Source organism: Mesoplodon densirostris, chromosome 15, assembly GCF_025265405.1.
Source record: "Mesoplodon densirostris isolate mMesDen1 chromosome 15, mMesDen1 primary haplotype, whole genome shotgun sequence".
NCBI lineage: Eukaryota > Metazoa > Chordata > Mammalia > Artiodactyla > Ziphiidae > Mesoplodon > Mesoplodon densirostris.
Window position 1 is genome coordinate 12,082,239 of NC_082675.1, and position 21,435 is coordinate 12,103,673.

The window sequence follows — 21,435 nt, forward strand, 5'->3', positions numbered from 1 at the left end:
GTCCTCCCGGTAAAGAGAGGGTCAGGAGAAGCTGGAGACTTTTTACTGACAACTGTTTAACTCCATCACAGGAAGACTGTTGTTCTTCTCCCCCCAGGTCTATCCAGTGTCCACAGAAAGCGGGTCTCAGCCGCTCGACTCCTCAGCCGTCAAAACCTTCAGAGTTCTAAATCCAGGTAGGAACACCTTGGCCCCTTTGGGTTCCCCACCTGTGCCCCAGTTGCCACCCACAACAAGGAAGGAGGACTCTGAAGACTGGCTTCCTATTACCATTCTAAGGGTCCTCGAGACCCCCTTGCCACTAGCATCTTGGTTTCCTGCTTTCCCTTTGCCAAGCTCCAACCTGCAGGGATGAAAAAAGTAAATGGTGACGGTCCTTGTGGAAAGGGGAAAGAGAAAGGTGTTTCGAGGAATTTTTAATAGAGACCACACCCTTTTCAGACTGCTAGTGTTCATTGTAATGTGCATCTTAGTCAGAAATCACTTAGTCCAGACATCTCCCTGTGGATAATTCTTCTCTGCTGTCCTGAGAAATGCCTGCTCAGTCTCTGTTTAAATTCCTCTGGGATGACGGGAGGTTTATTAACCTATAAAACAGCCCCCTCTGTGTTCTGAGGTCCTAATTGTTAGAAATGATCTTCCGATTCCTTGTAACCAAAGCAAATGTTCCTGGCCCTTCATGTTGATCCTAAGTGACACCCTCCACTGACACCCAAAACAGAGTCAGTTCTTCCAAAGGAGAGAGCTGCCAACAGCCAAGGACAGTGACCAGTCTCTCCCTGGTCCTCATTCCTTCCAGCTGTTCTTCCTGAGACCTGGTCTCCCAAACCTTTTGCTTTAGTAAAAAGACACACTCTGGGGCTTCCCTGGTGGCACAGTGGTTGAGAGTCCGCCTGCCGATGCAGGGGACGCGGGTTCGTGCCCCGGTCTGGAAAGATCCCACATGCCGTGGAGCGGCTGGGCCCGTGAGCCGTGGCTGCTGAGCCTGTGCATCCGGAGCCTGTGCTCCGCAACGGGAGAGGCCGCAGAGTGAGAGGCCCACGTACCGCAAAAAAAAAAAAAAAAAAGACACACTCTGTCCTGCTGGAAATGTGATTCCCAGCCCTGGCCACAGTGCAGCGGAGGTCCTGTGATCACTACCAAGTGCACTAAGGCTATTCTTACCATCCCCGACCTGGGTAGGATGCTCTAATGCCGCCCAGGATTGCACATGTTGTCCTGACAGCCATGCTGCTCTCCCATTAAGCTTATGTCCTTGCTGCTCTTGGACTTGAAGTCTTTTCCGAATGATCAGACCAGGTCTCTGCATCCCTCTACTTATATAAGTAAATTTTTTGGCAGTAAAGAAAGTCTTTGCTTTGATCCCTGTTGAAAGGAATCTTTTTCACTCTGCAGTTATAGCCCATGAAGATCTTTTGACATCTTGATTCTTTGCCTGGCATAGTGCAAAGGGTGGGCTCTCCAGCTGGACAGCCATGGGTTCTGACCCCAGTGCTGCCACGTGTCAGCTGTGGGACCTTGGGCAAGTCCCTTGGGTCTTCTGAACCCCTGTCTCCTTACCTAAAATGAGATCGATGGCTATAAAGATTGCCAGTGTTTATCTAGTACTTTCTGTGTTCCAAGCACTATTTTGAGTCCTCTCTGTGCAGGATCTCCCAGAGTTCTGACCAGCCCAGGAAGTAAGTACTAGTATCATCCACATTTTAAATATGAAAAATGACAATTAGAAAATACAAGTGACCTTTCAAGGCCACACAGGCTCAGTTCTCTGGCTCCAAGGTCAAAATGCCAAATGGCTATACCTATGGCCTCAACAGCATCACAAGGCTGCTGTGAGTATTAGAAACAACATACACAAAGCAACTAGCATATCCCTCATTCCCGTTACTATTCCTTACCCATCCCAGCTTCATACACCTGCAAATTTAGTATGTGTGCTTTCTACGTGGACTTAAAACCATTTTTTTTAATTGAAGTATAGTTGATTTACACGGTTGTGTTAATTTCTGCTGTACAGCAAAGTGATTCCGTTTTACATATACATACATTCTTTTTTTTAAATATTCTTTTCCATTGTGGTTTATCATAGGATATTGAATATAATTCCCTATGCTATACAGTAGGACCTTATTGTTTATCCATTCTATATATAAAAGCTTACATCTGCCAAACCCAACCTCCCACTCCATCCCACCCCCAACCCCCTTCCTCTTGGCAACCACAAGTCTGTTCTCTGTGCTTGGATGTAAAACTTTTGATAAAGTGGTCAACAGGATGGAGCCCCAGGGCTCTCATGTTCTCTCCCAGATCCTCAAACACTAAAGAAATGGATTGGGAAATTAATCCATTTGAATAATTAGTTAAATGCAATATTCAGAGCATAATGATCTCTGATATAGATAGGGACTCTGTATTTGAAATAGGCATTGTACTCCCCATTTCCACCCTGTGGAAAAGTACAACTTCAGTAGCACTGGACGAGAAGAGACTAAGAATCTACTGGTAATTTCTTTCAGTGACAAACTGTGAAAGCCCAGATCACAAAAATTACTCCCCAAACCATAGTACATAAAAAGCAAGGTAATTTGCAAATGTTTTGATGCTAAGTTGGACTGAAGTCCCAGAATAACCCCCAATCCACCTCTGGAAAGGACAGTTAACTCTGAGTGACTTACAAGAAGATATTTCAACAAGATTAGGAACCAGAAGACAGTATTAAAATCAGTTATGGATTAGCTCAAAAAGGATCAAATGGCATCTAGCGTTTAACTCTTTCAAAGCACACTCCAGGGCTTCCCTGGTGGCGCAGTGGTTGAGAGTCCGCCTGCCGATGCAGAGGACACGGGTTCGTGCCCCGGTCTGGGAAGATCCCACATGCCGAGGAGAGACTGGGCCCGTGAGCCATGGCCGCTGAGACTGCGCATCCGGAGGCTGTGCTCCGCAACGGGAGAGGCCACAGCAGTGAGAGGCCCGCATACGGCAAAAAAAAAAAAAAAAAAGCACACTCCATAGCACTACCTACTTTCAGGCTTACTACCATTTCCAGCTTTATACGGTTGTTGTTGTGGTGGGGTTTTTTTTCTTAAGAATAACTGAGTAGGGCCTCCCTGGTGGCGCAAGTGGTTGGGAGTCCGCCTGCCGATGCAGGGGATACGGGTTCGTGCCCCGGTCTGGGAGGATCCCATATGCCGCGGAGTGGCTGGGCCCGTGGGCCATGGCCGCTGAGCCTGCGCGTCCGGAGCCTGCGCGTCCGGAGCCTGTGCTCCGCAACGGGGGAGGCCACAGCGGTGAGAGGCCCGCATACCGCAAAAAAAAAAAAAAAAAGAATAACTGAGTAAAAAAAGCATGACTCTCTCTCCTGTTTTCCCCTGCCCAAGGCCAAAGTCGAGCTGTTTGAGCCAGGAGACCATAGCAAGATATCATGTATCACACACCCACCACTCCCACCCCCAACAAGAGACCCTTAATTGCAAGCAAAGTGCTTAAGAGGAAATAAGCCACCTTTTGAAGGTGATCCTTGCAACTCTAAAGAGAAAAGTGACTGCAGTTACTGCCTGGCCAGGAAAGAAATTTTCTACATACGGCAATTAGCAAACAATACAGAAAAGAGTATAATGGAGCGCTAATGGGTGGGGTGTGGATCATAGGTCCTAGAAGTCAGAAGGAGGAGGGGAAACGCCCGGTAGGCTTTAGATAGGCTAGTGAATAGAGGGGGGACATCTAGGAAGAGAGAATAGGAGCAAAGATGCTGAAGGGGCCCTGAGCGCTGGGGTATCTGAGAGAAAGATGGGACGTTATAACGGAGAGTTCTTGATGGGAGAACTCTTTTTTTTTTTTTTTTTTTTTTGCGGTATGCGGGCCTCTCACTGTTGTGGCCTCTCCCGTTGCGGAGCACAGGCTCCGGATGCGCAGGCCCAGAGGCCATGGCTCACGGGCCCAGCCGCTCCGCGGCATATGGGATCCTCCCAGACCGGGGCACGAACCCGTATCCCCTGCATCGGCAGGCGGACTCTCAACCACTGCGCCACCAGGGAGGCCCGATGGGAGAACTCTTAATTCCCAGCTACCCTCTGATAAAATTGCTTCTCTCCAGCCTTCACCATCTCAACAAAAGACATCAACATTTGGCTTAAGCCCAAGACTTAAGCATCCTCCCTGCCTCCTCGCTTTCCCTCCCACTATCCATCCAACTCTCAGCTGGTACTGTGGGTCTTCTGTTTCAACTACATCTCAGATCTACATCCACCACCTTAAGCAAGGCCACGATCGCCTGTGGTCTGAGTGCCTGCCATAGATACCTAACTTGTCTCCTTGTTTCTTGACATTTCTCTCAAAGATCCATTTTCCAAATAGCAGGCAGACTAATCTTTTAAGAGTATAAACGGAAGCCTGTCCATCCACAGCTTCACATCCTCCAATAGCTTCCCACTGGACTTAGGAAACCTTCAAACTCCTTTGCCATGACAGGTCATGACAAGACCCTCATGATCTGGCCTCTGCCTAGCTCTCTGATCTCCTTCTGTACCACCCACCCCTGTGTTGACCCCTCTTCCAAACACTCCAGTCTTCTTTCCCTTCCTCAAATGTGCCACACTTTTTCCAACCTCAGGGCCTTTGCACATGCTGCTTCCTTTTTCAGCAACACTCTTCCCCCAGATCTTTGCATGTCCGTTCCTTCTCATTCTTCAGATCTCTGCTCAAATGTGAAATCACCAGAGAGGCCTCCTTGACCATCCTTATCTGCCAGTCACTTAGCCCACTGCCCCCACCCATCAGCATCCACCCATCCTCCTCACCAGCCCCATCTGAGATCTTTTTAATGTACTTCTCAATGAGAATCAGGCCCTTTGTTCTCTTTATCCATCATTTTCTCACCAGTGCCTAGAACAGTGCCTGACACTCAATACAAATTTGTTGAAGGTATAAAGTTTATTCACTCAAACTGCTCACAACAGACACTGTTTACTGTTTTCCTTGAAGAACGAACATGAGCTAATTTTTTTTTCCGTTTAATGCTGGATGTTAGCAGACTGTTCTTTCATCTGCGAACCTGTCATTGAACCATTGCCAAGTGTGTGTGTGTGTGTGTGTGTGTGTGTGTGTGTGTGTGTTATGCTCCTGTAGGTGAATATAAATACATCACAGGCAGGGGATACTCTGGGGGAAAGGGCTCAAATGGCTCTGCCTTCCCAATGTTGCCCTTTTTCCCTCCCCTAAAACTTTTCAATGTGTCCCAAGCTTTTTTTTTTTTTAAAGGCTTAGAAAATCCTATACTTAGAAACCCCCAGCAGAACTGAGATGTCAGACAGTTAGTCTCCAGGCTAGTGCTACCCACTGGGGGGTCAGCTTCCTGCAAAGCTTCAAGGACCAACCCACTGAGGTGTCCTAGGGCCATGCAGCCATTCACTGCCGGGATTCTCCGCACGCCATGACTGGTCAGCGGCTTGCAAAGTGTCTGTGGTCAAATTCCCAGCAGAGCCGGGGCCCACCTTGTGGCCCACCTGCCAGCTCCATTCCCATCCGTGCCTCTTATCTGCCTGACCACCTTCGGCCACGTTCAAGAGGACTTAGGGGAAATGGCTGTGCGTGTGAGCCAGCTCAGCAAGTTCGGGTCCTCCGCATTTCTATTTTGTACTGGCCAAAGGAACAGAGGCAAATATACTTCTGAAAGAAATTATGATGATCTGGGAGAAAGTGGGAACTGATTTGTGGGCCTTTCAAAGGCTTCCCGTGGTAGGCGCTGGAGGCTCCCAAATTAGCAACCCCACAGCGCCCTCTGCTGGTTGTCAGCCTCCGCCAGTCCCCTTCCTGGAGCTGGCAGGGGGTGATGATTGATGCCTTGCTCTCCAGGAACCAAAAGATTGGTATGAGCTCAGAGCAGAATCAGTCGCGCAAGCGCATTTAATGGGTAAGATCAGTGTCCCAGAGAGAACAAAATCTGCCCAGGGAAGGAGAGTGGTACCCCACACCCCACCACCATCATTCACAATTTCAGTTACCAAGTTCCCCACCCCCCGTACTAAGGACAGGGGTGCCATGCAAAATATGCCAGCACAACTATTCTTAATAATGGCGGCTATTTGCAGCACAAAAGGGCCCTTGGCTGTGCCAAAAACTCCTTTAAATAGCGAGTCCCATTGGTCTATTCAAGTGCTGATTTACATACCGCGGAGAATGTAGAAACTTCACGTTGAATATCAAGTGTCTCTGTCAACCAAAAACCAGTTGGCAAGGACGAAAAAAGCGGATCTGAAAATGCGAATGTAACTCAAAGAATACAAAAACGATTTGATTTACCAAAGTGTAGTCATCCATCCCAAAGTTTTCAGGTATAAAAATGTGGTATATCTGTACTAAAACTTTAAAGAGGACCAGAATAATCCTAGTCTGAGAATTCATTCTTAGCACAGACCTCCTGCACTTGAAATCCAAAAATCAAAAGAAAGGGCCTGACCTGGCAGGCATCAACGAGTTTCTCTCTGGGTTTTCTCCTTAGTTCTGTAAATTTTATAATATCATGGGATTTGTGCACAACGAGAACCTGAGTTCAAGGCCAAGTTCTTTCCCTTTTCCATGACAAGATGAGGACTCTGGTTGCAAAAGCGGGTGGAGCTTGGGATTTCTAGGAGAGATGGAATGTCACAGAATGGGGACATCATTGCCTGTGGCTCCAATGGGCTAGTGGTTCCTGGCAGCACTCTGCTTGGTACAGAGAACAGAGCCTATTCCAGTAGCTGGTTAATCCTGAGGGTCTGAGGTTCCTACAAACAACAGATTTTTTTTTTTTTTTTTTTTTTTTTTTTTTTTTTGCGGTATGCGGGCCTCTCACTGTTGTGGCCTCCCCCCGTTGCGGAGCACAGGCTCCGGACGCGCAGGCTCCGGACGCGCAGGCTCAGCGGCCATGGCTCACGGGCCCAGCCGCTCCACGGCACATGGGATCCTCCCAGACCGGGGCACGAACCCGTATCCCCTGCATCGGCAGGCGGACTCCCAACCACTTGCGCCACCAGGGAGGCCCAACAGATATTTTTTGAACGCCTACTATGTGCCATTCACTGTCCTAAGTGCCAGAATAGAACAGTGGAAAAAAACAGACAATTTCCTTGCCCTCTAGAGTTTACATTGTCCTGGGGGCCAGGGGGCAGGCAGGGGGGACAGACCACATAAAGGAGTAAACTCTGCTGGGGGTCAGTTGATGGTAAGTGCTACGGAGGAAAGAAAAGCAGGGGCAGGAAGCCAGGAGAGCAAAGAGGTCTGGGAACTGAAACTTGGGGTGCTCCAGTGTCCAGTTAGGGTTGATGAGAGGGAAGTGGCAAAGGAGACTGAAGAGGAGCAGCCAGAGAGAAGGTCAGAAGAGCCTGGGATGCTCAAGAGAAGGGTACTGAGAAGGAGGAAGTGGGCAGCTGCGTCCAGTGCTGCTCTGATGATCACAGTGAGTGCTAGGAGCTGGCGGTCGGATTTGCCATGAGGAGCCCGTGGGTGACCTTGCTGAAAGCCGCAGCGTGGAGTGATGGGGCCAGAAGTCTGATTGGCCTGAGCCCCAAAGAGAATGGAAGGAGGGGAGTTGCAGCCACAAGGACAGATAAAGGAGCAAAGGAGGTGGCCAGAAGCTGGTGGCCCTCATCCCACTGTTGCCCTGCTCTTCCCTGCAGCCGATCAACCATCTTCGTGCGTCTCCACACCAACGGGAATCAGGAGCTGCAGTACCAGCCTGGGGACCACCTGGGCGTCTTTCCCGGCAACCACGAGGACCTCGTGAACGCCCTGATCGAGCGGCTGGAGGACGCACCCCCGGTCAACCAGCTGGTGAAGGTGGAGCTGCTAGAGGAGCGAAACACGGCTTTGGGTAACTATGGCCGGGCTACACCCAAGGGTGCTTCCCTCCTCCAGGGGGTCCGAAAGGCAGTGGGTATCTGGGGAAGAGGAGACTTGTTCTTCTTCACAATCACCATTCCAGGTGGGAGAGTGGGTCTCTGTCACCCCCAGCTTATGAGATTGAAGACTCCTCCTTTCTCATGGTTGAATAACCTTGGCCCAACGGGCTAAGCAAATAAATGTCCATGAAGCCAGGACGCTGATGGTTCGTCTTCGAGCCAAAGGGGCTTCTCCCTTCCTTCATCAGCTAGACACTGATCTTAGCAGAGGCTACTCGTCTAAACCATCACCTCTGCCTCACTGCCACCAAGTAAATAGCAGCTGGAGTCCGCCCATGCCTCCTCTTAGAATCCAAAGGCACCCTGTGAAGCTCAGTGGTCCATTGGGATAGAACCATATTTCTGACCAAATTAGATCAAGTCCCAACCTGTTTCAGGGACCATCCTTGACATTCCTATTAAATAACTTTCCAAGGTAAATGGGTCTCCGTGCTTCATCTCAGTAGCCACAGGTGAGCTCAGAACTCAGGTACAAGGAACTACAGTGACCATACCTGGTAGCCCGGGCTACAGTGACACATCCCCTCTACAAAGGAGCTAGGACAGAGTCAGGGCAGAATGTGAAAACACTTTGTAGCCAAAGCCCTACTGAAAATCCCTTAGGAAGGTACCACCTGAGAGAGACATACCTTCTCTTAATAAATCCAACCCAGACACTTCTTTCTCCATGTTGGAACAGTACTTTTTATCTTGAAGTAGAGGCTTGTGTGTAGGGGCTGTAATGGAGTAAAGTAAATAGAAGCAGTATTGCATAGTAGTTAAAACATGGTCTGGAGCAATACTGTCTGACTTTATGCATTTGTGCTGTGTGACCTTGGGCAAATTCCTTAACCTTTCTGTGCTTCCATTTTTCTCAACTGCAAAATGGAGATAATAATAGCACCCACCATGTAGGATTGTGATGAGGATTAAATGAGTTAATAATATCGATTGATTTTGGACAAGCTCCTTGCATACAGGAGGTGATCACGGGGTCCCCAGGACCCTGGGTATAGATGAGGGACATGGGAGGTGGATAGCCGAGGGGTTACTTGGCTCTGGGGCAGTCCGGCTCTCCAGACCCCATCCTCAGTCCCAGAAGCAGGTCTGGCCTCCCTAACTTGGACCTAAGCCCTCGGAGCCCAGACTCTCCTCCCCGACCCGTCTCTCACCTTCTCTGTGCCTCCACAGGGGTTATCAGTAACTGGACCGATGAGCATCGCCTCCCACCCTGCACCATCTTCCAGGCCTTCAGGTACTACCTGGATATCACCACGCCTCCAACGCCACTGCAGCTGCAGCAGTTTGCCTCTCTGGCCACCAGTGAGAAAGAGAAGCAGCGTCTGCTGGTCCTCAGCAAGGTGGGTCCCTGGCCACAAACAACCTTACCTCCTCCTCGTTGGAGAATTGTATAGTTATTGCAACAGTTGTCCAGCAGATGGCAGTCTTGAGCGAGGGCTGCCATAGTCTAGTTTGCAGGTCACCATACTGGCTAGTCCATTTTGGCTAGTCCTGACCATCTCCCTTCCTTCTAACTAAGGTCTAACGGAACGAGAGAGCGACCCTGTTGAATCTCAGAGTTCTCTGGTTACAGTCTTAATTGCTGTTCGAACTCTTTTTCCTCCTGCCTTTGGAACCCTTGAGCCTCCATTAGTTCCATCAGAGCCCATGCTTAGAAGAAAAAGAACTTGAGAGAATCCCCCAGTGCCCTGTTTTAAAAATCAGCTTTTTCAGTGCTGAAGAGCTATAGGTATGACTTCAAGATATAAGAGGCCTCCGATGGTAAGGTGAACCAAAAAGCACAGCTTCTACCGCCCTTGCTTAGAAACCAAGCTGCTGCAAAAAATCCTAGCTGGGAGGACCACTCAGATTTCTCCCAGTGGGGCTCCTCCCCAGTAAGCAAGCCACCAGAAAATGATGGTGTCGCTTTCTTCTGCTGTGCAGGAGAGGGCATCAAATGGTGGCACAGGAAGTTCTGTTTTTAATTCAGGGAGTGCATCTTACTTAGAAATATGAAAATAAGTGCCAGGAAAAAAACACCTAAAAGAACTGTATGTGGTTACCTCTAGGGAGTTGGAAAGCATTATCTTTAATCGTAAGTTTTGCAGAATTATTTAACTTTTTAAACTCTGTACACGCATAACTGTGATTTAAAATTTTAAGTAACGGAAGGGGGATAATCAGAAGAGGGAACAGAGCTTGCGCTCTTTGAACAGGATTATTTAAAGTAAAATTTGATGTAACTGTATGTATTAATCCGCTTCTTCCAAAAAGCGCAAACTCCATTAAAAGAGCGAGGATTTTTTTTTATTAGGGGAAACACCTGAGGGAGAGAACATGGACACAGAGTCAGATAAGACTGAGAGAACCATCAGACCTCAAACCAAGCCTGACCCCAAGTGAAGGAGAGGGCAGAAAGTTTGAATGGAAGCACAGGATCAGATCCATGTCAGTTTTCAGGGGGATGTCAGTTTCAGTGAGCAGCTGCTGGGGCTTTTGGCCAATTGAGCCCCAGCAGCTCGAAGTCAATGAGGCTGGGGGTCTGGAAAGCACATTCTCCAGAATGCCATACCCTATCAGTAGAGCAAGGATGGGCTTTAGGACCATGGGGAAAAGCTCGGTTATACAATGCACTGGTAATAGGCTTTACCCCTCCTCAAAATCTGAGCCTCCTATAAGCTAAGGGCAGCTTCTAAGATGTAGGAAAAATAACTCCAGAGCCCCAGAGAGTTCCTGTGTTCCCTAGTAACACCTGGGCTTTGCTGTCAACATGCCCCTGAACATGGTCCTCCACACCCCAACCTGTTCCTTCGGGGCTGTCTTTTACCATCTTCAGTGTGACCCATGTGCTCGGAGGATACACCTCCAGCCTTGCAGACCCACAAATCACACGCCTGCAAGTCATGACTCCCTTCACAGTGCATTTCTCCTGACCTTCGCAAAGGCAGGAGAGTGTAATACTAGGAACACAGATTCTGGAGCCAGACTGCCTAGAACAGGGGTTGGCAAACTTTTTCTGTAAAAGGCCAGGTAGTAAATATTTTAGATTCATGCTCTATGTGTCTCTGTTGCAACCATTCAACTCTGCCATTGTAGCACAACAGCATAGACAATCCATAACTGAGTGGGTGTGGCTGGGTTCCAATCAGACTTTATTTGTGGACACCAAAATTTGAATTTCATGTCATAGTCTAGGGTCATGAAATAGTATTGCTCTTTTGATTCCCCCCTCATACCCCCAACCATTTAAACATGTAAAAACAACTCTTAGCTCACGGGCCATACAAGCAGGTGGTGAGCCAGATCTGGTTTTCGGGCTGAAGTCTGCCACCACCTCGTAGCCATGGGACCTCTATATCCCTCAGTTTCCCCATCCATAAAATGGGGATGACAATCAGACTTATAAGGTCCTTGCAAAAATGAAACCCTGGCCCAGAGTAATTCCTAGGCAGGAGTTAACTATTATTATTTGTTCATTTGCCTCCTTCCCTGGACCTCCTCAAGCGTCCCTTGGAAGTTTGCTCCAGGGTCTGGCTGCGAGTTCTTTTCTGCCCCTCTCCTTGGTGCAGGGTTTGCAGGAGTACGAGGAATGGAAATGGGGCAGGAACCCGAACATCGTGGAGGTGCTGGAGGAGTTCCCATCCATCCAGATGCCCGCCACCCTGCTCCTGACCCAGCTGTCGCTGTTGCAGCCTCGCTACTATTCCATCAGCTCCTCCCCGGACATGTACCCCGACGAGGTGCACCTCACCGTGGCCATTGTCTCCTACCGCACCCGAGGTGGGCAGAGGCGCTGGGAGAGCCCCCGGGTCTGCATTTCCCCCCCTCCAGGGGCCTCTGCACATCTGCCTAAACTTCTGCCACGTCCTAAATCCTGGGGAGGTGACCCACCCCCAAGACCAGGAAGGAAATGAGACGTGCATTTGGAGGCCTCTCCAAAAGCCTGAGACCTCCTTTTACTCCCTTCCTCCCCTCATACCCGCAAGGCAGCAGCTAGAACAAGCCACCACCACCCCTTCCCTCCGAGGGGGGAGCTCTCTGCTGCCTGACGTCCAGCTGGCTGTAGGTCAGCCAGATAACCTGACCTCTGCACCCATGTTTTCTTCCTTGGTTATAGCAATTAAAATGCATGGTGCCTGGGAATTCCCAGGTGGTCCAGTGGCTAGGACTTGGTGCTCTCACTGCTGGGGCCCAGGTTCGATACCTGATTGGGGAACTAAGATCCTGCAAGCTGTGCAGTGTGGCCAAAAAATACACAAACAAACAAGCAAACAAAAAACGCATGGTGGGCTTCCCTGGTGGCGCAGTGGTTGAGAGTCCGCCTGCTGATGCAGGGGACACAGGTTCGTGCCCCGGTCTGGGAAGATCCCACATGCCGCAGAACGGCTAGGCCCGTGAGCCATGGCCGCTGAGCCTGTGTGTCCGGAGCCTGTGCTCCGCAACGGGAGAGGCCACAACAGTGAGAGGCCCGCATACTGAAAAAAAAAAAAAGCATGGTGCCTGAGAGAGCTCTGAGACCGGGTTCCTGACAGGCCACCAAGAGCACATCGATCAACGCCCTTTCAGTGGGCACGACTGGAATACAAGCCACCCCTAACCACCAGTTTCACAGCCATGAGCCCACCCCAGCTTTACCATTTCCTCTTCCCCGTCAGACGAAGGGGTCTACACAGGGAACTCCAAGGCAGAAGCTTGGTGTCGGGGCTGTGAGCCTTCTGCACTGGAGGATGGGGGAAGCCGGGGACGGGGGAGCTTGAGGGACAGTAAATGAGCCAGATCACCTCGGTTATCCTGTTAGATGGAGAAGGACCAATTCACCACGGCGTGTGCTCCTCCTGGCTCAACCAGATCCAGGCTGACGAAGTGGTGCCCTGTTTCGTGAGAGGGTGAGTGGCAAATGAAAAGAAGCAGCCATCCCAGATCTGCATCCTCATGTCCTGAGATGGGGCGGGTGGACCAGCCTGAAGGGTTCTAGAGAGATGGCTGAGTCCGATGGGATTGAGATCAACGTTGAGCGTTGCTCCAAGCTGTTAAGGAAACAGGACCATGAGGGCAGAGCAACATAGCAGAAGCTAAGCAAGTCCTCTAGTCAAGTTCAGGTCAGTGCATCAGATATTTATCAAGTGCATGTCCTGTGCTAGATGGGGCTACAGTAGACAACCAGGCAAAATGCAGTTTCAGCCTTCATGGAATTTGCAGACTAGTGAAACTTCTATCCACAGTCTGCTGGCCACCCCATGTGTTCCCAGTTTCTTAGAGACCGGGAAGATTTAATTCCCCTCCCCGTCAACCATCTTCCCCTCCAAACTCAGTTTTAAAGGATGTTTCTGCCCATAGCTGACAATACTGTATTGTGCTCTTTAAAGTGTGTTAAGAGGATAGGTTTCACATTAAACACATTTTTGATCGGAGACGTATTACGGCCAGAGGTGTTAGTTTGTGTAAAAATCCCCTGGTCAGGGCCTCCCTGGTGGCGCAGTGGTTGAGAGTCCGCCTGCCGATGCAGGGGACACGGGTTCGTGCCCTGGTCCGGGAAGGTCCCACATGCTGCAGAGTGGCTGGGCCCGTGAGCCATGGCCACTGAGCCTGCACGTCCGGAGCCTGTGCTCAGCAACGGGAGAGGCCACAGCAGTGAGAGGCCTGCGTACTGCAAAAAAAAAAAAATCCCCTGGTCAATATGTGTTAAGTGTTCCTACCTCAATCAGTCAATCAAATAAAATAATATAGCTTTAAAAACAAAAAATAAGGGATATGTCTGAGCTTAGGCCCACTATAGTTACCTGCTTCATCAACTGATAACTTCCCTACCTAAACGGTGGGCTTGGCCAGCCATTTTTCTCAGTTGTTAAGGGTAGAATGGTCATGATATGGTCCACATACCATCAGCATCAGAATCCCGTGGGGTGCTTCAAAAATGCCGAGTCCTGAGCCGAGACTTACTGCACTGCCCAGGAATCTACACCCGCTTTGAACGTCCCCACATGATTCTCTTGTACATTGAAGTTTGCACCTCCCTGATTTGGGAAGATCTCATGGATGGTTAATTCAGTGGTTCTCAACCTGGGGTGATTTTGCCCCCCAGGGGCCCCTGGCCATGTCTGGGGATATTTTTGGTTGTCACAGCTGGAGGGTGCTCCTGGCATCTAATAGATAGAGGCCTGGGTACTACTCAGCATCCTGCAATGCACAGGACAGCCCTCGTCACCGAGGGGTATGCTCTCCCCACTGTCAGGAGTGCTGAGGCAGGGAAGCCCTGGGTTAAATCAACCCCACTCCCTTTGTGGCTTAGCTCAGCAATGGGGAGAGTTGGGAAGTGGAGTGATAGCCAGACCCTGAGGACCCAAATTAATGGGACCTCCCACCCTGATAAGGGCCACCTGACCCCAGCGGAAGAGCTTTAAGCCCCATCGTAGTTCTGCCCAAGACGGCCATCTGGTTTGCCTAAGACCCAACAGTTCTTGATCAGATGTGAGCTCAGCAAGGCTTCTGACTCTCTCTTCCTTGTCCAGAGCGCCCAGCTTCCACCTGCCCCGAAATCCCCAAGTGCCCTGTATCCTGGTTGGCCCGGGCACAGGCATTGCCCCTTTCCGAAGCTTCTGGCAGCAACGGCAATTTGATATCCAACACAAAGGTGAGTCGTGGTCTAGCAGGCACGTGGTTTCTACCCCCTGGACCTGGGGAGGCCCGCCTGTGTCCCAGCATCCCAGAGGCATGGTGATGTTTTCTCTGCTTTGTGTCACTCCCTGGGGACAGAGGGGGAGCATAGTAGTGAGCAGACCCATGGGTGAAGGTTACGGTGTAATTCAAAGGACCTGTCCAAACAAATCGTCCACACCTTGTTCCAAGGCCCGAATTCCATCCCCTTGGACTCTTAAGACCCCCATCTTAAAATGTAAGCAGCCCTAGAAGGGGTAAGCGTTAAGCCTTATCCAATGGCTGTGTGTTCACGGGATGGTCCCAAAGCCTGTCATTCAGGAGCAGGGTTTGCTGTGTGAGAAACACAACAGATCAGATTTGGGAGGAGAGAGAAAAAGAAACCCACGTTTCTGACATGCATTTAACAGGGATTTCCTGAGCATCTCATGAATGCCAAATACTGTCAAATGCAGTTTGCCAAATGTTTGCAGTTTGTCAAATGCAGAATGCCAAATACAGTTGACCCTTGAACGACATGGGTTTGAACTGCATGGTCCACTTATACGCAAGCTTTTTTCATTAAATACATATGTATAGGGCTACATGATCCGAGGCTGGTTGAGAATCCACGGATGTGGAACCTTGGATACAGAGGAATCTCAGATACAGGGGGCCAACTCTATAGGACTCGAGCATCAGTGGATTTTGGTATCCAGGGTGGGTCCTGGAACTGATACCCTAGGATACCGAGGGACAACTGTATTCACCATGTACCAGGCACAGGTCTAAGGTTTTACATTTACTTCTTACAATAACCCTATGAGGTTAGACGCTATTATTATTTCCATTTTGTGCTTGGGGACACGGAGACATAGAAAGTTATGTAAGTTCCTCAGCATCACACAGAGCTGGAATTTGAATCCAGGCAGTCTAGTTGCAGAGTCTGGGGGTTTAGCAGTACCCAGTAGTGGGGGCTTTCCCAGAGGAAGGACTGAGACCCAGAGAAGAGAGGTCTGCTGAAGTCTGAACACACTTCACCTACTTCCCTCAGTGTGTGTGCATGTGCGTGTGTGTGTATGCAAGTACATATACCGCCTGCCCCAGGGTCCGTGCACCTCTACCCCTGTAGCACGTGCTAAGGTTCTGAGCACCCCTGGCACCACCAGCCACCCCCGAAATCAGGCATCAGAGCTGTCGGTGACAGGAGATCTTCCCGGTCCCCAGGAATGAGTCCCTGCCCCATGGTCTTGGTCTTCGGGTGCCGGCAGTCCAAGATAGACCACATCTACAAGGAGGAGACTCTACAGGCCAAGAGCAAGGGGGTCTTCAGAGAACTGTACACAGCCTACTCCCGGGAGCCAGACAAACCAAAGGTAACCCCCAGCCTGCCTGTTCATGGTCCCCCTACCCCAGCCCAGCACACACACACGCTTGTCCACTCATGCAAATCCCGTTCCCAGAAACCCTTCACCCTTTCTGCATTCTCCTTTGTGACATTGCTCTGAACTTCAGGAAGCATGGAGCATAAACATTTGACTTAAAATATTGAACAGCCCCCATTCTATGATGCCACTTACATGAAATATCCAGAACAGCCAAATCCATAGAGACAGAAAGCTGATTCATGGTTACCAGGGGCTGTGGGAAGGGGAAATGGGGAGGGTACAGGGTTCCTTCTGGGGGTGATGAAAAGGTTCTGGAACCAGGTAGAGGGGATGGTTGCACAGCACCGTGAATGTGCTTAGTGCCACTGCATTGTACTAATACGCTTTAAAACATGCATATATTTTATGTTATGTGTGTTTTATCACAATAGAAAGAATTTTTAAAATTAAGGAATTCCCTGGGGGTCCAGTGGTTAGGACTCCGCACTCCCATTGCCAAGGGCCCAGGTTCAATCTCTGGTCGGGGAACTAAGATCCCACAAGGCATGCAGAGCAGCCAAAAAAAAAACAAAAAAAATTAAACAGCCCATAAGAGGCACTCCAAGTCAGAATGGACACAGGCCGCAGAACTGGAGCATGCCCCTGCTGGATCTTGGGGTTCTCAACTGGACCCCCAGGGGCGTCCCAGGAAAGGAGCCAGGATAGCAGGGAGGGGGGCATTCAGAGGGTCTGGGCAGCAGCTACTTGACATCTGGCATGGAAGTTCATCGATGTTTCGGTAGCAGGTACAGCTGTTCCAGAATGTAGCAGCTGAATGTCAGGCTCGCCTGGGGGAATGTTTCCTGGACAAACCAGACAAATTCCCTGGAAGCTGCATTGTACACCCCTTGTGTCCACCTGACATTCTCTTAGCCCCCCTGTTATTCCAGCAATTCCTGCAGCAGCTGGCTTTGCCCAGGTGTAACCTGACAGCCCCTTCCCCGACCCCCATTTCTTGCTATCTGTCCTGGGGCTTCTCTGGCACCCCGGCATAGGACGCCTGCAGTACCAGCCCCGCACCTAGAAGTGTATGGGAGTTAACACCCCCTGGGTGACCACAGGCCATCGAAGAGAGGAACGGGTAGACGATGCCCCCCTCTGCGCCCCTCCAGGGGCTGGCTCTGGGGGGCGTGCTGCATGAGTCCAAAGAGGGTTCTCAGCTGAGGTCAGCTCCAGAGTGGGGAGCAGCTCGTCGCACCCTCAGATCGGCTTTCCCTCCTCTCCTGCCTCACTATTCCCAGTGCCCTGCGTCACTGCACAAAACATAGACCTGCCCACAAGCCCCTGTGTCTGACTCGGCTCCCAGGGTAGTGGGGCCCGGGAGGGAGCTACACAGGATTGTCCTGCAGCCCGGCTCCTTCTCACTGGTCCTCCTCCTCCCTGCAGAAGTACGTGCAGGACATCCTACAGGAGCAGCTGGCAGAACCCGTGTACCGAGCCCTGAAGGAGCAAGGGGGCCACATTTACGTCTGCGGGGATGTCACCATGGCGGCCGATGTCCTCAAAGCCATCCAGCGCATCATGACCCAGCAGGGGAAGCTCTCGGTGGAGGACGCCGGCGTGTTCATCAGCAGGCTGAGGGTGAGTGATGGGCCAGCTCCTGGGATTCCTTTTCTGGCATCCAGCTTCCTGTCTCCTCTTCCTCACCCTTCCTGTCTCGATGACTAGGGGACCCATGATGACATCCCTGCTCCCATTTATGACTGGGGGTAGAGGATACACGTGGTCCCAAACCATAGTTGAGAGAGAAGGAAGGATGGTGGGACATGCAGGTGTGTGTATTAAATATGGTAGGGAGGGGCTTCCCTGGTGACGCAGTGGTTGAGAGTCCGCCTGCCGATGCAGGGGACACGGGTTTGTGCCCCGGTCTGGGAAGATCCCACATGCCGCAGAGCGGCTGGGCCCGTGAGCCATGCCCGCCGAGCCTGCGCGTCCGGAGCCTGTGCTCCGCAACGGGAGAGGCCACAACAGTGAGAGGCCCGCGTACTGCAGAAAAAATAATAATAATAAATAAAAATAAAATATGGTAGGGAGCTATGATGTGTGAAAATAACAAGTGGGTGGACCACTGGGTAGCTAGATGGAAACCATCCTAACTCAACTTTTCCTGTCCCCAGAAACAAGCTGCAGCACTGCTCTGTGCAGTTGTGCAGGTCGGGCACTGCACAAAAAGGTTTGTCCAAGGGGGGCAAGTGGGGGATGAAAGCCACTCCATGCTTGGCTTCCCAAGCAGTGCACCTTGGGAGGAGGGTTGCCTTTTCCTAATTTGCACAAAGGCTAGTAGCAGCCCAGTAAGCAAAGTCCTAACTATGTGGCCAACTGCTCCAAATAGAATAAACTGAGTCCCAGGCCTCCGCAAAGCTCCAGGGGTGATCCCATTCTTCTCCCTGCTTCCCTAAATGAGCAGCAATCAAACATCTTTGCAGAAGAAGCCCTTGCTCTAATTCTGATAATAAACCCTACTAGGTTAAAAACAACAACAACAACTTTCTGGTAGAAATGCCAGAGCTCCAAGGAGAGCCACAGAGCCCTGACCACTCTGTCTCTTTGGTATGAGTCTTGGGAGACACTTTCATAGATTCTGCAAAACTCTGCAGAATAAGGTTGAAAACCACCCCAACTTAGAATGAATCCACTCTACAGATGGGCAACCTTCTTCAAAACCTTTGGGACCAAGGATGCCAGAACTTAACTCTGCTGCATGCGTGTTCCCCAACCACTGCCTCTCCTCAGCAGAGAGGTGCCTTTTCCCCTTGTTTAATGCTCAGCGACACCGCCCTCTGGGATATTCTTAATGCCCATCCCTCAGTCCTGCCTCAGGAGCTCCAGTGGCTCCAGAAACTCCCAGATGCCACAAGTTCATCATCACTCGTGCTGTTTCTTGAGTTATCTTTTTTGTTTGTCTGTTTCTGGGAAAGGCTGAGCTAAGATGCTCACCGTCAGAAAAACTCCTATGTTCAGAGAAGTCTCCACTTTGGCAACCGTGGTATTCCCTGAGTGCTAAGCGGACACTTTGTCTTTTCTCCCATCTCTGCTGGTCTCTACAGGCTGTGATGTTTACACTAAACCCAGCCATGCCCAGATCTGAACTTGCAGGAACAAGGAGGAGGGAGGAAAGGGGGAAATGGAGAAGTTTCCACCGGACCCCCTCAGCTCTTCTATCCTCAGAATCCACAAAGCAGCAGCATGTTTCTGGATGGGAACAAAAGTGTTCTTTGCCAACTGGGCTTAGAGGCCCCGTGCCCTAGAGGGCAGAGGGTCTTGCTGAAACAGAGTCTTGGAGACCAAAGGGGTCTCTGGGAGCCCTGGGTTACACCTCGTTTCTTTTTTCTTTCTTTCTTTTTCTGGCCGTGCCTCAGGGCTTGCAGGATCTCTTAGTCCCCCAACCAGGGATTGAACCCAGGGCTACGGCAGTTAAAGCGCTGAGTCCTAACCACTGGACCACCAGGGAATTCCCTACACCTCGTTTCTTTTTTTTTTTTTTTTGCGGTACGCGGGCCTCTCACTGTTGTGGCCTCTCCCATTGCGGAGCACAGGCTCCGGATGCGCAGGCTCAGTGGCCATGGCTCACGGGCCTAGCCTCTCCGCGGCATGTGGGATCTTCCCGGACCGGGACACGAACCCGCGTCCCCTGCATCGGCAGGCGGACTCCCAACCACTGCGCCACCAGGGAAGCCCTCCACTTCGTTTCTTAAGGAACCGTCTTCTCTAGGAATATTCCAGTCCAGGGTATCAGTGGGTCTTCCCTTCTCCGTGCCCTTGGCTGGCATCTGAGGTCTGTCTCCTGGTTGTTTCTGTTCCCTAGGATGACAGCCGGTACCATGAGGACATTTTCGGGGTCACCCTGCGCACATATGAAGTGACCAACCGCCTTAGATCCGAATCCATTGCCTTCATTGAGGAGAGCAAAAAGGGCGCTGATGAGTAAGCTGGCTCCATCCCATGGGCGGGGTGGGCAGAGCCCTGACAGGCAGGGATGTCTGATTTCATTGACCATGGCTTTCCCACAGTGGGGTCCCCAGACCAGCATCATAAGCACTCCCTGGGAACGTGTTAGAAATGCAGATTCCCAGACTGCCCCAGCCCTGATGAATCTGAAGCTTTGGGGTCAGGGCACGGAACGGTTTGTGTTTTTATGACCCCTGGAGGGGATTCTGAGTTCCCCTCAAGTGTGGGGACCCAGCTTTGGATGTTCACTTCCACCGGGGCGCCCCCAGTTCAGTGATGGCTCTCACCACTGCAAAATCTGTATTCCTATTCACTGCTCCTAGCATTTACACCACCTCCCTCACCCACAGAGCGCCGCTAGCATTCTCACTGACACAAATTCCATTGATATGAATTTGACAATGCCACTTGTCCTCTAGAAATTGCTGGAAATGGTCTGAGGTACCACAAAACTGGGACTGAGTCTCACTATTTTAACCTTACATTAATGCCATGACATGTCACCCTTGATTGTAATCTCACTCCCCCCATTCTCTGCCACAGGGCACCTCGAAACCACCACCGTGTGCCCTTTAAATTAAGTGGGAATACAGCTGCTTCGTTTTCAGTAGCCTAGGGCACACACACTCCATTTCTTAAGCATCCCCATTTTTTTTCCCCTTATGACAACACAGCAGTCTCGAAAACATACTTGGGTGTCCAGCAGGCTGACATTATTGCCTTGAAGATCACATCTTGTCCTGGTTTGTTGTGTGGGCGAGTAAGCATTCATTCATCTGTTCATTCATTCATTCATTCACTCAAGATGAGCCCCATCAAGGTGCCAGGTCCTGTCCAAGGCACTGGGGCTGACGAGGAAGTGAAAGAGACAAAGCCCAGAGCTCAGGGTCTGTGTAAGGAAAACAGAGCAGCCTTTGCTCCTCTGGCACTAACTCCCTCCCCACTTCTCCTCCTACAGGGTTTTCAGCTCCTAACTGGACCCTCTTGCCCAGGTGGATGGCAGAGTGACCACCCACTGCCCTCGGCCAGGATGGCTGCAGGTTTTGTAAGCACGGACACTGCTGAACCTTTCCTTCCTGCCCGCACATGGCCCCCGCTCTGCCTCTTGTCCTGTCGCCGTGTCCTGGTCCTCCTCTCCTGGGTTCTCACCTCTCAGTGGTTTCCTGGCCCTCTTGGGTTTTCTCCTTGAGTTTTCCTGCTGCAGTGCGATGCCTTCATAATCCGCAGTGGCTCTTACAAAACTGTTTCTCTCTCTCTCTCTTTCTGACAAGGGCAAATCACCGGTGCATGAAACCACTGGAACATGGCTGTGGCTCGTGTTAGGGTGTTTTCTGGGGTTTGCCCTGGAAAGGCTGCAGGGACCAGATGGAAGAGTTTGTTGAGCTAGTCCCTCAGCTGTTCAAATCCCCCTGTCCTCTTCTATGATGATGTTCTGGTTGTGTGTGTGTGAGCGTGTGTTGGGCCTGGGTCTCCCTCCGTCCTCTTGCGCGTGCAGGCATGTCGCCTGCAGACCC

At 50.7% G+C, this 21,435-nt stretch overlaps 1 protein-coding gene across 1 annotated transcript in view; it reads left to right on the top strand.

Annotated features, from left to right (window-relative positions):
- Positions 1-19,901, top strand: part of NOS1 (nitric oxide synthase 1) — an 88,445-nt gene extending 68,544 nt beyond the window's left edge. Inside the window, exons 20-28 of the mRNA XM_060118327.1 lie at positions 98-176; positions 7,653-7,846; positions 9,105-9,274; positions 11,483-11,693; positions 12,712-12,799; positions 14,423-14,544; positions 15,774-15,922; positions 17,360-17,554; positions 19,779-19,901. Of these exons, the coding sequence (XP_059974310.1) occupies positions 98-176; positions 7,653-7,846; positions 9,105-9,274; positions 11,483-11,693; positions 12,712-12,799; positions 14,423-14,544; positions 15,774-15,922; positions 17,360-17,554; positions 19,779-19,901 (1,331 nt within the window). The remainder of the gene's footprint in view (positions 1-97; positions 177-7,652; positions 7,847-9,104; positions 9,275-11,482; positions 11,694-12,711; positions 12,800-14,422; positions 14,545-15,773; positions 15,923-17,359; positions 17,555-19,778) is intronic.
- Positions 19,902-21,435: the final 1,534 nt, after the last annotated feature.